The sequence below is a fragment of the Hyalella azteca genome, unplaced genomic scaffold (assembly GCF_000764305.2).
Source record: "Hyalella azteca isolate HAZT.00-mixed unplaced genomic scaffold, Hazt_2.0.2 contig15055, whole genome shotgun sequence".
NCBI classification, from domain to species: domain Eukaryota; kingdom Metazoa; phylum Arthropoda; class Malacostraca; order Amphipoda; family Hyalellidae; genus Hyalella; species Hyalella azteca.
The window spans coordinates 351,439-367,053 of record NW_025944920.1 but is presented as its reverse complement, the minus strand read 5'-3'; the positions used below and the strand labels follow the sequence as shown (position 1 = coordinate 367,053).

The window sequence follows — 15,615 nt, the reverse complement described above, 5'->3', positions numbered from 1 at the left end:
AAAGGTTTTTCATTTAAGTGGTTTTTAGCCGTTCAATGGCTGAGTACAACAAAGCAAGACACTCGTCGATCTTATTATATATTCGGGTTCTGCGTGGCAGATCATTGCCGCTGAATGTGGCAAACTACTTAACTGCGCAGAAAATGTGGAATTCGAATAAAGTCTTTTAATAAAGAAGTTCTAATGAGGAATTTGTATACTCCCAGTATAAGTTTTTAACGACTGAAGTGCATCTTGTACACCCAGAATTTCAACATTTTCGAGCCCAGAAACCCAGGTATGGTTTACAAATAACTTCTCCAGTAGCATCAGATGTATATTTGAAAACCTTCGATCAACATAAATTTTAACATACATTATTTTCACAACAATAGTCAGATGTAATAATTGGCAGAAAATGTGAATAATCAACCTTTGGATGACCTCGGACGACCTACTACAGAAGGAAATCGATGATGAACTTGAACTAAATACGATCCATGATAAGTGTGATGATACACGATTCTTATAGTCTTAGCTGCCGGGTATTTGGTATTTTGCAACACGTATTTTGTACTTCAAAATATATTCAATTTATTTATAGTCAATCGACGGAGTTCTGGAATGGCAACAAATAAATTCAAATACGGCGTGCAAGATGAATCAGTTTCCTATATTGAATTTCTAATTGAAAAACCTCGAATTATTACATCACAATTTCAAACCTTATTATAATACCACAGAATTCAAACTTTGGTAAAAATAAATAATAAGTTTTCTTTCGTAATAATGGCTCCCATAATACGTTCAAGAGTGACAGAATCATTCAAACATTGTTTCGATAAGAGACAAATGCATGCGTCCCAAACATGTTAACTATAATAAACATTCATACTTACAATCGACGCTTCTTGAGTTTCGATTGCAAATTGCAACAGTTCCTACAAGGTTTTGTTAAGCGAACTTAAAACATATTTCATATCAAAAAAATATTAGTAGGCAACGTTTCAATTATCAGATTATCCCTCTATACGCTTTGGAGGATTTCATTAAATTTTCTAGATAGAGGCTTAAATTAAAAACGGTTGAGAAGCCAAAAAAAAATTAAAAATTTAGTAAATGGAACATCATGAAACTTCCGTACATTATTCGTCACCTTGCGGAACCTTCCGTAGTTTCGTCGACCTGATCTTAGCCATCCTAATGGAACTTTATTCCTACAAATTGATGGTAGTTTCGAGTGAGCTTAGTTAACTTACTTAGAGAATCCTTTGGGGAGTGTTTATAATGAATTAATGTTCTCATTTACAAACTTTACACAAATTCCAAGTGATAGTTTGATTCTACTCCAAATGCTGGATCTATTTAGGCATTAAAAAAAAATTTCCTTCCGGTAAATATCTGTACAAAATTTCCTCATAACGCAGTACCAGAGACACCATTTGTTATTGTGCAGCAGATAACAAAATTCAAAGTTTAGGGATTGTAGCACCTACGCATATAAACATTCAATCCGCGGACATTCTAACGTAATTTCTATGTTGATAACAACTTAACATGATAATAATTCTTGCAGGATTTACATAAAATAACGATGAAACATACATCCGACAACGAAACATGTTCACTGAGTGCTTATATATACTCATACACTAAACTTGCAAAGTAGACGTTGTACAAACATTTATGGTGCTCGACTATCCATTGCTTCGCTGCCCAACTATCGCGGACTGCCAGCTCTCTCGTATGCCATTTATCCCGGCAGATAGTGTACGATAGTGGCTGGCCAAGCCTTATTAAAGCCTAAAAAAACTCTAGGGGTTACGACACAACATTTCATTTATTAATCCGCCAGTTAAATGTATCTTGATATATGAAAACGTTTTCATATTTGCAACATTACGTACATAGATGCTTCTGGAGGCCAATCCGGATCTCGGCATACTAATGACGATTCAAGATTGCATGGGTAAATTTAGGGGATGTTGTGATTCAAATGTAATTTCCCCATAAAACGCACATTCGTTGTCATGAAACGCGGAGAGATTCACGTGCTTTTAATGCAATAAATTTACATTTATGCCGTTACAAACTAAACACCTCCCTGGACTCTGTTTGGATTACGATTCCGGTAAAGTGAATTAATTCTCAAACTGTGAAAATTCTGCGAAAATTAACGGTCATCGCAGAACTTCTGCACCCGAAGCCTTTCTGAGAATCGATAAGAGTAAGACCACCGCGTGGTCATTCGTACTGAATAGCTGACAGAAATTCCCACTCAATGTCACCAGAAAAATAAATCTAGACGTCTTCATGAGAGTCACATACGCTCAACATAAGTTCGGGCTACAACAAATAGCAGCCATGCGAGGAGCTTAGTAATGAACGCGTTAGTTAACGACGCCAGAGGCAAGCTGCAGAATTATGATTTAAATACCCCCTTCATTATAACAGTAACAGGAAACAAAAAACATGTATTGCAACAAAAACAGCTGTCGTGTGCAAATAAGATCTCATAGCACCTCCAAGAAAAAAATTCAAGTGAAGTACGGCGGCAGATGGCGACGAAGAAGGTAATTTTTTGAAGCAATGCGGGATCAGCGACAGGAGACTCGCACTGACCCGTTACACGCTACACAAGTTTTTTGACAGAAGTTCTAGAAATTTTCCAAACTAAATCAACAGAATAATGGTATGGCACAAACCTCACAATATGACAGCAAACACGGTCTTGATTCTACAGCACCGTTGTCAAATTATCGTGTGTTCATGATGTCAATTTTCTACGCTCTAGCATTTAAACAGTCACTACACCGTAGAGAAAATACTCCTATCATTAACTGTACACAAGAAAACGCCGCATTGATCTGATAACAATTTTTCAAATGAAATTCAGCAATCTTCATTATGATGTTAATTAATAAGACTAGATCATGCCTCACCAACACGTTTTGAAAGATTCAGCTAGACATACTTCGACTCAAGGAAGTCTGTCGTTCAATGCCCCAGGTTGAACAAGTGGCTTCCTTCAGAACACATCCGTAGCTCACCCCCAGGTTCTAACATATAACATGTCGCAAACTGAGATTCAAAGAACACAAAAACAACTATCAAAAACTTAGACCGCAAGCAGCATGTATTTTTCATGGTTTGCAACTACTGGATGAAAGAAATATATATCATCAATATTAATAAAATTAATTAATAGTTAATATTAATTATATTATTCAATTAATATAATTAATATTAACGCTGGTTGGCTTGGACATTCCAGTGAATCATACAAGAACTAATAGTAAATGTGTGCGCTGCATAGTGTGCGTATCAAGAAATCCGTCGAAAGCAACATAACTGAGAGTGTTAGCCCTAAAGTGTAGATAAAATACTAGACAAAAAATACTAGTAAATTAACCAGACGCTGGCGTTAACCAGTCGTGTTCCATATTACATTAACTTGTATTTCACATCACTGTGGAGTCGGCGTTATCATGCGCCCTTGCATTAGCCCGTTTAGTTTGAGATTCTAATCGCTATATTTCATCATAATATTTATGAACTTTCAACGTGTGAGAAATTTCAGTCGCTTAACTCAAGTTATCCTTATAACTTATAATAGAGGTTTAACCTACATTGCACTTCCAAGTTCAAATTAAACTTCCAAGTTCATGCGAATTATAGCACGATACACAAAGTTAGTGCGTGCACTTCAGTACGGATGCATCGTAAAACAATCAACTCGCTTACACCTCAAAGGTAAATCACAAACTGAACTCACGAATCATTGACGCTTTCTTGGACTAGGCCGTTTCATCAACCAAATTCCCCCGAAATGCCACAAGTCCTTCATGGACCTCTGGGGATATAAGGACCTGTACCCAAGTCAAGAAACAGTGCCCAAGTCCTAAGGATAAGATACTGGAGTACATCAGTGCCGGTTCCTGCTGTGCTGCGTGCCGGTTCCTCCAAGTAATAATAACTCTGAAGAAATCAGCTCTGGATAAGTTAGCTCTGAATAAGTTAGCATTGAAGAAGTTAGCTCTAAAGAAGTCAGCTCTGAAGAACTCGGTCCGCAGTTTCTAAGAGCCAATGTGGAGCGCAGATTGCAGATGAAAATAATTATATCACTCCACATAATAATTTTCTAATGCGAAAACAACTATTGAGCGAATTTTGAAATTGTAGTTTAAGCAATTAAGTAGATCAATAATTTCTCGAGGCCTTAAGGTGAAGAGATATAGAAGACAGTAGAATAGCACGGCGTACTATCCTTAAATAGTAAATAGTTGTCCACCAATAATATGCAAAATAATACAAAACTCAGGTAAGAATTGCATTATTGTGTCAGGATCAAATCAAATTCAAGGGCAGTAATTGATTAAATGCAGGGATAACTTAATTCTGTTCAGAACCCTCCCCAAATGAAGTGCATCACATACGGTACTCACTTCTTTTATACATAATCTAAAAAACCTTAGTGTATCTATAAAATCCTTTTGTGATGTCACTCACATAATTGATGAAACACGTGACAAATTGAGAGATGGACAGAATGAACATTTTTCAGAATACTAATTCCAACCTCACGCTTGTTCTCACATGTGGCATTTAAATAATAGATCTGGGCCTATACTTTCAAAAAAGTTAAGACATCGTAAGTTCATCAGCCAATCATTGACGGCCTTTCAAGCAAAATCCACCAATCGTAGACAAGAAAATAGAGCGTAAATACTTACGTTCACTTAGCGAATTTTGAAAGTATAGGCCCTGCACAACTAGCTAAACTTGTACAGGACTGTCATGATAACCACGAAAGCTGTAGAGGAATGCAGAACAAAAGATGAAGTTAGTCAGGCGGCAGTGAGCTTTCCAGCTTGTATCGCTGTCTTATGAGCGGCCGTACATCCTCCGACCCAACAAGTGACTCGAGGAAAGGCAGTAGCTTCAGCAGCTCTCGATCTTCTTTGTCGATGAACCAACTTTCGATAGGGATGCCGTTGTTTAACTGAAAAGTTTAAAGGAAGGTTGAATTAGTCACACTATGAAATGTGAATAAGTGGTGTGAATAGTAAATAAATGAATGAAGTTTAACTCCCAAGAATAGAGGCCATTTTCCATAATATGGGACAGAGCTGTCCATTATTATTGTTTTTCAAATATCAGGTAACCGAATGTTCGGCGGAGTGCTGTCAATTATAACGGTCCAGGGAACATTACCTGGTAACCGAAAGCTTGCGGAGAGTTGTCAATTATTATGGTCTTAGAAAGATCTCTTCCCAAAATGGTGAGGTCTTTGACGTAATTGCCTTGAACGCACACGCAGTGCTCTCGAAAAAGTCGAAACCTGAAAAACAAGAAGATGTGCAAACAAATCGTAAGAGATATGTAGATAAATCGTAAGAAAGTATAAAGAAAGAAAATGTTAAATGTTATAAAAAATTTTCTTAATGAATGTACACTTTTGAAAAATAAATGAAGAAATAAACTTCAAAAGACTAAATATGAATAGCTTGATTCCACTACGAGCATTTTGCATCAGCACCATTGGCAGACTTCACTCGCTTTTGTTGATTGAATAACATATAAAAATATATCATAACGTCATCATGAACTCCGATGCCAGCAAGGTATACAAATAGGCAATAATGAACTGGTACACCTTTAAAAAATCCATTCGTGAAAAGGATTCATGTTAGCATCGTCACTGTAGAATAGAGCGCTACCAAATATATTACTGCCTAAAACCTTTGCCTTGATTGAACTATTGCCATATCAGTTCCATAATAAAGTCAAATCAGTTCCATAATCTATCAGTTATAATAAAATTATTATTAATTAATAATAAAATCAGTAAATAAAGTCTATCAGTTCCATAATAAAGTCAAAATATATTCTGACAAAATATCCGAAATTTCAGGTCCAGCGGCGGATATAAAATTTTTAATTTCAAGTCCGAGATCTCACTTGATCCACTTCCTGTGTGGGTCGAGCAGATTCATGAGCTTGTCGGCGTAGACTTTCTTGCTCGCCGTGAAGAGGATAACTTCGTAGAGGCGGCTCACGCGGTCCAAGAACTCCCTGCGGTGAACACGGCACTATTATTTTATACAAATAGAATAGAAGAATAGAAGTGTCGGCACCGAAGAAATAGGCCCATGGCCTGTTGCCGATTCTTGAACTTATCGTGACTTGATTCACAAGGGATCCGGCCTTTGGAACCCGATATAACTGTAACATGTGCAGAGTAAGATGTGGCAATGAGTAATATGATGTTAAAGCAGTGACAGTACCTACACTGCAACATGTGCAGAGCAACAGTTAGCAATCAGAAATATGATGTTAAAGCAATGACAGTACACTGAAAGATGTACATGGTAATATGCGTTGGCAATACGCAATATAATTAAGGGCAATTATAATAAACATAATGAAAACAAGTTCAGTGTCGGTGTTATGCGTAATTACGTGGGAATTAATTAAACAATCTAAAACATACACAGAGTATCAGTTGTAATTGATATCACTAGTACACATGGGATTAGATGTAGTTCATTTTTCATATTGATTCCTTTGTTTCAGCAATATACGAACGCATCAAATTTTATATTACTTTATTCTGTCTTCAAGGAGTAAAGAATTCCCGTAATCATTATTTGCAATTATTAGATTAATTAAAAAAAGTCATTGAAATTCTGAGTTTTTTCTTGACAATTAATTCTGTCTACAGAAATCTCCTGATAAACATAACATCCAATCATGTTACCTTGCGTTTGCAGCAAAGAAGTTAATTTGGGTTAAAATTCGTCCTTAACGATGACCCCAATTTTGAGATGATTTTTCATTTTTTTTAAGATAAGATGACGAGCACTCACTTAAAATATGGCCGCGTCCTGACGAAGACTTGGTAATGCACGTCCTGGAAGACCACAGGAAAGCTCAGGCTTGCGTCCTCCAGCTCCTGCAGGCTGCAGTGCACCAGAGTCTCGTCCTGCAATCGCGCGACGTCATCAGCCAAAATCTCCATTTGTAAATCCAGCTACAGAACTTCTAAAATAATTGCCTTCAATAATTATTAAATATATATTTTAATTTCGAATAAATCCTATTTATATGGACCATGAATCGAAAACAACGATACAAATTCGCAAGAAATCTACCGCGAAATTTGTACCAGTGAAATTCAGAAGATAATTCAAAATTAATGTCTCCGATTCTTCAAGACGATATGCAGCTCTTGCTGCAAATTTAACTCGATGCAATTTGCTTATTGAAATTTATATGAAATTCATTCATAAAATTTTCATCATTGATGCTAATTACGTAAACATTCCTGCTGTGGGATTGTTCCCTCTATAGATAATTAACAGTATTTGCTAGAGTCTTAAATAGAAAATACAACCAGTTTCGAATGCAACAGCGATTTCATTCATGCTAAATAAATAAAAATACACTAACATAAGTTATCGAGAATGCTTTCTGTTTATAAAAATGCCGTCTTATAAATGTCGAGAATGCTTTCCGTTTATAAAATGAAGTCTTATAGATGTCGAGAATGCTTTCTGTTTATAAAAATGCCGTTTTATAGATGTCGAGAATGCTTTCCGTATATGAATATGCTGTCTTATAGATATCAACAATGCTTCAGTATTCCCATTCATTTTTGTTTATTTCCCCATTTATTTCATGAGAAATTAAAGTAAAGACTGACGAGATCAAGCACGAGTGTGAACTCAGGCGAGCTGCGCGTCTTGAGCGGCAGCGCAGGGTTGCGGGCGTGCATCTCAGGCGTGAGGGGAGGCAGGTGCTTGATGAAGAGGTAAGGGTCGAACGTCTCCCACTCGTCGTACCCTTCGTCACACTGACTGTCGCTTGTCTGCGGCAACCAACGTGATTTCATTGGATTGTTCTACAATAAGAATAATTATAATATCAATATAATTTGATGATATAAATTTGATAATATCAATATAATTATTTACAATATATTATTTTAAATACGTTAAAGCAGATGCGATCAGTAAAGGGGCAATAGTATCTGACCAGGCAGAAAAACCTTGTGAAATTTAGAAGAAATTTATGACAGCCAACAGAAGTGGCACACGGAGCTAAACTACCTGATTAGATCCTCAAACCCATTTGTGTTCAACAATGAAGATAATTCAGAATTTAATAAATTTTTTGTTCTTAGAAAACACAGTAACATAGCGACGCATTATGATGGCATGAAAGCGAGGCGTTTCATATGCTACCAAATGAATAGTAAAACATCCAAAATATAACTTTTCCTTCTAGAGTTTCAATCCTCTTATGAGTGCATCGATTGCATTGTTTAAGCGAAATGAGCAAGCAACGAGAATTATCCGATCAGAAGCTACTTTAGTAACCCCCGCTGCTACCGAATACGAGAAGCTACTGTATTAACCCCAGGAAAAACCGGCACCAAACACCATAAACTTCTTATCAGTTATATATTAGACCTGGACCAACACTAGCGGCGAATCACTCGAGATCAGAATGCAATAATTTAGGGACTTGGAACTTGCTGATAGACAAAAAATCTCGCAAAAATATTTGGGAAAACATCGGACGTGTTCAAGAAAAATCTCATTGGAGAAGTTCGGAAGTAAAATTATATGTGCTCAGTATATGTTGCATTGAGACTATTGAGAGTAACATTATTCTACGTAAAATGCACTACGTCTACATGTATGTATACAGAATCAGACTACTGAATACTAATCAGAATTGCATTACCGTAATTCTGGATAGTTGATTGAACACTACAAATGAGTTTAATATAAGGTACGCATGCATATAAGGTACGCATGATATTTTTGGGTGGCTCACTTGGCTGGAATTTCTGCTGGAGACTTCACTGCTCTGGCAGATCAGGTCTTGTGTAGCTCCGTCTTCATTGATTGCCATCTCTAGGTCGTTATCGTCATCATCTTCATCTCCGTCAATACTGCCTCCGTTGTCCAGTAAGTGATTTTGACCTTCCGTTCCTGTAAAAATACGATAAATAAGTGGTTTTCATGAAGAAAACTGAACCAGAGTGTCGGTTGCATGTAAAAAAATTCATGTCAAGTTGGTTAAATTATTCTGAAAAGCCTCGTTAAAATATCAATGCGGGAATAAAAGTCAGCGAATTAGAATAGAATAAAACGTTACTACAGAACGGAATAAACTTTGAGTTATTCAGAAGGATTTGCTGCTAAAGCACGTTTCATGCGATCACAGAAGATGACGCATATATATTGTGGAGCGCATGAACAATGTGAACACGCATAAGAGTATGCAATACAGAATGCTTCATACAAAAGTTAAAACATCGAGTTTTTTTAAGGCCTTCCTGAAAATACAATGGATAACTAATCAAAAGAATTTTGATATAATGAAAACACATGCAATCCATCAATTACGAATACTAGTTAACGAACAAATCAATAATCAACAGACAGTGGATATACAGCCATCTAAATGTTCGGCACATAATTCGAACTTTAACGTTCAATATTATTTAAAATGACCGCGTATGATCGTTTACGGTATCCTATTGATATACCTAACAAATGAACAAAGTTTTCTGAAAATCAGAATTGCAAAATAAAATTCAACAATAATTGCACATCACATCTGTAAAGAGAACAAGATGGAATTATCACTCAAGGCATATTTTGAATAACGACGGAAAGCTTATTATCAATAATAATAATAATGAAAGTTGATAAAAATCATAAAACAATCATTTCAAGAATTATTGAACACTCCAATTGGCATTATAAGTCTTCATCGGTGAAACTTAACTTTCACACTGAGTTTACTATCCAGTGCCAGCGTTCTTAGTCGCAATCAAATTAATATAACAATCAACTCATTTTTCAGCAATCACTTTATGCAATCTCACATTTTTTTATGCAATCACTCATTTTTATACAAGCACACACTTTACTTATGCAATCACTTTATTTGTTCAGAAAGTAACCATAAAAAGCATTTCAAATTTTGAATAATTTAAAACAGCACATGGGATGAGATGCGAGAACAACACATATGTGTTCACCTGTGTGTGGGGATATGTCGTGTGTGTGCTGTGTGGACCGTCGGGCGTGAGGCGGCCGGTCTTTGAGTTTACAGGCTCCGGCTCTTCCATCGGCGTCTTTTTCTTTGCAGTTCGTGTGATCGTCAGTGAAATTGTCTTCTTGATTCATGGCTGTCTCCTGTCCTGGAATAAACCATAATACAGAACCAACGAACGATGAAACGCTGTCCCTGTAGATCATTTGATTGAAAGTGACATCATCTTGGCATTGAATATATCACGGTGCAGACTTGAACGGGTGATAAAACATCAGCTTCGATGAAAACACAAAAAAACAACTTGTCATCGAATATTTATGGCGATGAGTATGACATTTGTGTTATGGTCAAATGAAATTCACAAATGATAACGAGGTAGAGTGAGAGGTTGCACAACGATCATAGCAATTAGTCATTCAAAGAGTAATATAGAAACGATCGTTCGACCACAGACCATACACGTAACCTACATTTCATTTACATCTTTATTATGTAAATACTACTATATAACATGGAACACAGAATGAATAGCACTATTGTATCGTCTCATTATTGTGTTCTGAGGGGCCAAAAACATTCTTCGTTTTATTAGAAAGAAATAAGAAATAAATTTTTTCTTGCGCAACTAAAATGATTAAATCAAGAAATGTTTGAGTCTTTATAATTTAAATTACGTATCTATACAACGTTCGTCAGCAGTGTAATGCAGCATTTCTGATAATAACGACAAGTACCTGTTTAGAGACATTATTCAATTTGTCAGTTTATTATTAGGTACCGGTGCAGCTTACATAACTTTATTAAGGCGGCTTTTCAGACTATTGCGAAAGATTTTTTAATTGCATAAACCAACATCAAGATGTCTGGAAAAATTCAACACCAGAAATCCGGAAATGCAACAAATAAGGGATTAAATGTTTTATAGTGAAACAAAATCAGTACCTATGATTTGGTCCCTCTCAACTAGTGAACAACTGTTTATGTTCCCTTCCGAGTGCTAAACAAAAATATCTCGAACAAGTGGTCAACAATCACTTCCATCTCATACGGTAAACAATTATTCCCTTGTAGGCGGTAACGAAATGGTAAGCAATTGCGTGTATCCGAAGTGGTTCAGTCTAGGGTGGTCATTACTACTAAACTTACCCGCCGCGCAACTTTGGATTTCCTCATGACATGATGGCAGGGACGAGCGGTGGCCGCGGTACAGCTGGTCGCCCTGCGAGATGAGCTCGGTAGCGTTGAGGGCATGGGTCGCTTGTGCGGGTGTGGAACAGCGCTTCTCTGCCGGCTGGTCATCAGCTGTTGAGATAACGTAGAATAAATTAAATACTTGTAGCTAACAGCGGATGATAATAAAATTGTACTCGTGGAAAGTGTGACAACTTTTCTTCAAAGAGCTGGTGACGACTACCCGTACGGTACTTGAAACGAACATTATATAGAGGAGTTAATAAGTCAAAATTTACTGATTCAATTTTGAGGCTACATAAACCCGGCGGCAAGACAATACGCGTCAAGTTGTGTTATAAACCACCTAATAGCTCGCTGCAAATTAGTTCTTGTCATGCATGAAACTAGAAAAAAAATTTCAAAAACGACATGCAAATAGATGCGTTTGTAACGAACATCATGATTTAAGAAAGTGTTAATTAACATTTGAAAATAATTAATCCTTCTTTATATACTTTTTGCTCAAAATTCTTCTCAAGTGGGAGCATTTAATATTGCTTGTCTTGATTGGTGAGAATTGGGCCTTCTTATGCTGATGCGACAGATGAGTTATAGAATAGCCTTTTAACTGCGAGTTCTAGACAGTCACGCACGTAAAGTGATTTATTTCTTGGACTGTTCTCCTTCGCCGAACAGTATTCGTGGACAATGTTAACATCCATACACGGATGTCCTACGTCAAAAACCGTACATTTTCGTCGTTGAATGTCAAGCATATACGTAAGACATGCAGTTCTAGTGGAATTCATCACCAGGACTTAATGAAGTTGTCACCTGCAGTGTTGAAGAAGGCAGTGTGTGAGAAGGTTGTCTCAGCAGAGTAATTGATGTGGCACAGAGGGCCGTTCAAAGGTGATGTCTTCATGGCACGATTTTGCTTCACGCAACGACGAACGACATGTACGATTATCGAGAATGACTGAGGTTCTTCTGAAAATACACCAACAAATAACCGATTACACACAAATAAACAAAAAATATTTAGTACGACTTTCTGAGTTTCCACATTTCCATAATATTTTGCGAACTAAAATAATGCAATTTGAGATAGATATTCTAGTAAAAGTATGCATCTAACAAAATACAGTGCTGTCGTCCCCCTACCCATTTCAGTTGGGGGGAAACATGACGGGGGAAAAAAAACATTTCCCCCAAGTGTCAGGAAAAAAAACAATCGAATCAATACAAACCAAATCGAATGCTCAAATACAGTTCGTAAAAATATGAATCCCTTTGCTCTATGTTATAAACACAGTACAAAAAAAGTAAAAAAAAATCTCAAATTCATTCTGAGAGCGTATTAATTACTTGCTGACTTTATGTACGTGTTTTTAGTGTTAGTTTTTAGATGTGATTTTTCCTACTCTTCATTCCAAATATGTTCATCGAAAAGTAAGGGCACATTAACAGAACTGGTAAAGTTGGGCTGAAGCTGTTCTGTATTGCGTGTTTCGTTGAAGAACAGAGAGTATTTATTGTTGACATTTTCCTATCCTTTTTTGAAATTCGGTGAATTAGGTTTTGGTAGAATTTAAGAATTTTAACATCAAGTTTGCAGGGGAATTATTATTATTATTATTTTACGATGTTTATCATCGTAATCATTGACAAGTAAGGCTTTTGCAACATGTGAAATCTAAATTTTAGGATGACATGGGTATAATCATTAGGTACGAGTATGTCGATAGAATTAGAGCTCAAGAATTAGAACTCAAAATTTATCCAAGAATAATTTCTACGTTTCAACAAATATAGCGGTTTGTAACTTGATACAGGGAGATTAATTCGCAATGATAAGAGCTTCAGCTATCGACATGTGTAGCGTCGAGGCACCGCATGACGATGCAGGTGCAAGCTTCCAGTGCTGCGCGAGTGATGGTCGAGTTGTGAGCCTCCCTCATTTGGCTTGACGTATTAGTTGTCAAATTGTTCATGTTTTGAATTAGTCTACAACCTTCTTTATTGCAAATAGATTTATAAACGACATTGGTCTCTTGTAGGCGTCCTGATTTTTTGCAGATATTATTATTCATGACATGCTTTTTTTATTTTGTTTATGTAGAAATCAGAAGTGGGATTTAGTCATTTTAGGTTATGTTGTTATTTTTCCCGATTTACCCGTTCATTTGCCTTGTTACCGCTGATCATTTGATTTTAGGAATAGATATATAGAGGTGATATTTTCGTTCAGTGCAGATTCGTTACTGAATCTTTTATGCTTCAATCGATAGTTTCAAATTCCGGTATCAATTGATTTGTTCGCATGGTACCCATTGTTTGCATAGACATGTTTGCTGGTTAGTTCAGTTTTCGAGTCACTGTCGGATGTACAGATATTGAACACTCGTCGTATAAGAGCGCGAATGATGCTTGTTTTGTAGCGCTGTGGATATTTACTAATTCCGTTAAGCAATTTTTTGATATCTGTAGGTTTCTGGTAAAATTGGAGGAAGAATGAACTCTATTCCATTTGTACCAGTACGTCAAGGAAAGGCAATGTGTCAGAATTTACAAGTGAACTTCAAGACAGAACTCAGTTCTAGTGCAACATGTGGTTCTGTTATGTTCTTGATCCCGACCAACGACAATGTTAATTTAATTAGTTTATTTAAATCTGTTGATTAATTCAATTTTCTTAATTATTATATATACTTAAATATTTGTTAATTTTGATCAGGGATACTCTCTATTATTCAACGATACGTGCATTAAAGTTACATATTTATAGATTTGTGGACTAAGCTTCGTACATACTGAAATAAATGGATAATAGTTTATTATCTGTCTCTCTAAAAAAATTAACTCCATACTTACAGAGGTAGGAGCATTGTCGTGGCTTATACCACGAATTTTCAGTGCACTGTTGATGTCAGGAGATTGAATTTCAAAATAACTACAGTTCAACCTTTAACGAAGATGCAAATTCCAACAGTCGCTGGTGTTTCCCGATTCTTGAGTGCAGACAGATGTCCCTTGAACTGTCACGTGTCGATCAGCAACACAAGAAATGAATAATGCACGTTGCTAGCTTTACCAAGAGTTGCACATCTGTTGGGCTGCTTTCTTCAAAAATTCCATGCCGTCTAGAGAGATTACGCGAAACCGAATGGTAGTCTCGAGATAGCCAGAGATACAGTAGCAAATGAGAGCGAGGGCTACAGATGGAGGTGCCCTGTTTTTGGTATTACGAAATGAATTTTTCGGTGTGCTCTATGTTACCCATGCACAGACAAGCATCGAAAGCTTACTCATAGCTAAAACATACCTGCACAATGCACATGGAAATATTGGTAAGAAACAATTATGGAAAGCCATTTTAATTTCATAGTATGTCCTTTGGATGCAATTTGGAAAAAAATTCATTCTTTGTTTTTCACAGCTTCTGCATTTTATATACATCCACTGAATTTACTTCGGTCAGAAATTTTTTGCGGAATATTTGCCCATCAATACTGAATGCCAGAATGAAACCCATCAGGCGTTCACGGTATGATGAATGCTACCACTGAACCGCATCACAGAAATCGACTAGGTATGCATTACTTTACTGTAACAAAGGAGTTCAATATTAACTGCAAACTTTTAGTACCGGAGAAACAGAAATTCTCATGGAGTAGGAGACCGATAACAATGAATTTGGACAAGTGCTTTTAACACTATCGAAATATTCACCTGATTATTCACAAAGAAAAGCTCCTCCTTTAGTCCTTACATCGAGGTAAGAATTGTCCACCTTCTCAATAATATCATCTTGAATGCGCACGTGTTCTGTTCTGAATGTGTTAACAGAATAAAGAAATTAGATATGAGTATAATTAGATTACCGTTGATAATATATCCAAGAAATTTGAACCCGGATGATCTTATCTCAGTATTGGTAGAATGATACTTTTACTGCAACTTCAAAGAAGCCGTGCAATTTATTCAGTCATAAAATGAATAAAATATATACACTACAGAAGACGCAAAAAAAAATTTTAGCGCTCAATTTGTGGTATTAGGAATGCTCAAGTTGTTTGAGGGAAGTGAAACACTTGAGTCGAATTTTCGCCAAAATATCAATTGCTATGTACCTACTGGACCAACAATATTTCATTTTACGATCAAGTGATTCTTGTTCCTGCGACACGCGCATGCCCAATTTAACAGACAAACTGACACAAATGAATATTAGAAGTTCCGGAAAAAGAATAATGCAAGTTCTATGGCTAAAGATTAAACTTTCACTGGACGATTTTCGAATAATGATGAAATAAACTCGTAAATTAGTCAACATTATGAAAATAAGGCAATAATTGTCACGTACAAATTTAGTTTGAAAATATG

General features: G+C 36.4%; 1 protein-coding gene across 2 annotated transcripts; it reads right to left on the bottom strand.

The window, feature by feature from the left end:
* Positions 1 to 4,701: 4,701 nt before the first annotated feature.
* On the bottom strand, positions 4,702 to 14,568 carry LOC108670124 (CTD small phosphatase-like protein 2-A). Of its 2 annotated transcripts, XM_018157575.2 has the most exons (10): positions 14,104 to 14,568; positions 12,064 to 12,219; positions 11,203 to 11,358; positions 10,040 to 10,201; positions 8,824 to 8,981; positions 7,685 to 7,849; positions 6,849 to 6,964; positions 5,941 to 6,054; positions 5,194 to 5,320; positions 4,702 to 4,981 (listed from the first exon to the last, which is right to left on the bottom strand). In XM_018157575.2, the coding sequence occupies exons 2-10, from the start codon at positions 12,152 to 12,154 to the stop codon at positions 4,823 to 4,825; spliced, it is 1,248 nt and encodes a 415-aa protein (XP_018013064.1). In that variant the 5' UTR covers positions 12,155 to 12,219; positions 14,104 to 14,568; the 3' UTR covers positions 4,702 to 4,822. The 2 variants fall into 2 exon arrangements, with proteins under 2 accessions (XP_018013064.1, XP_047740215.1); XM_047884259.1 differs by lacking the exon at positions 14,104 to 14,568 and having other exon boundaries at positions 10,040 to 10,196; positions 12,064 to 12,119.
* Between the last annotated feature and the right edge of the window lie 1,047 nt (positions 14,569 to 15,615).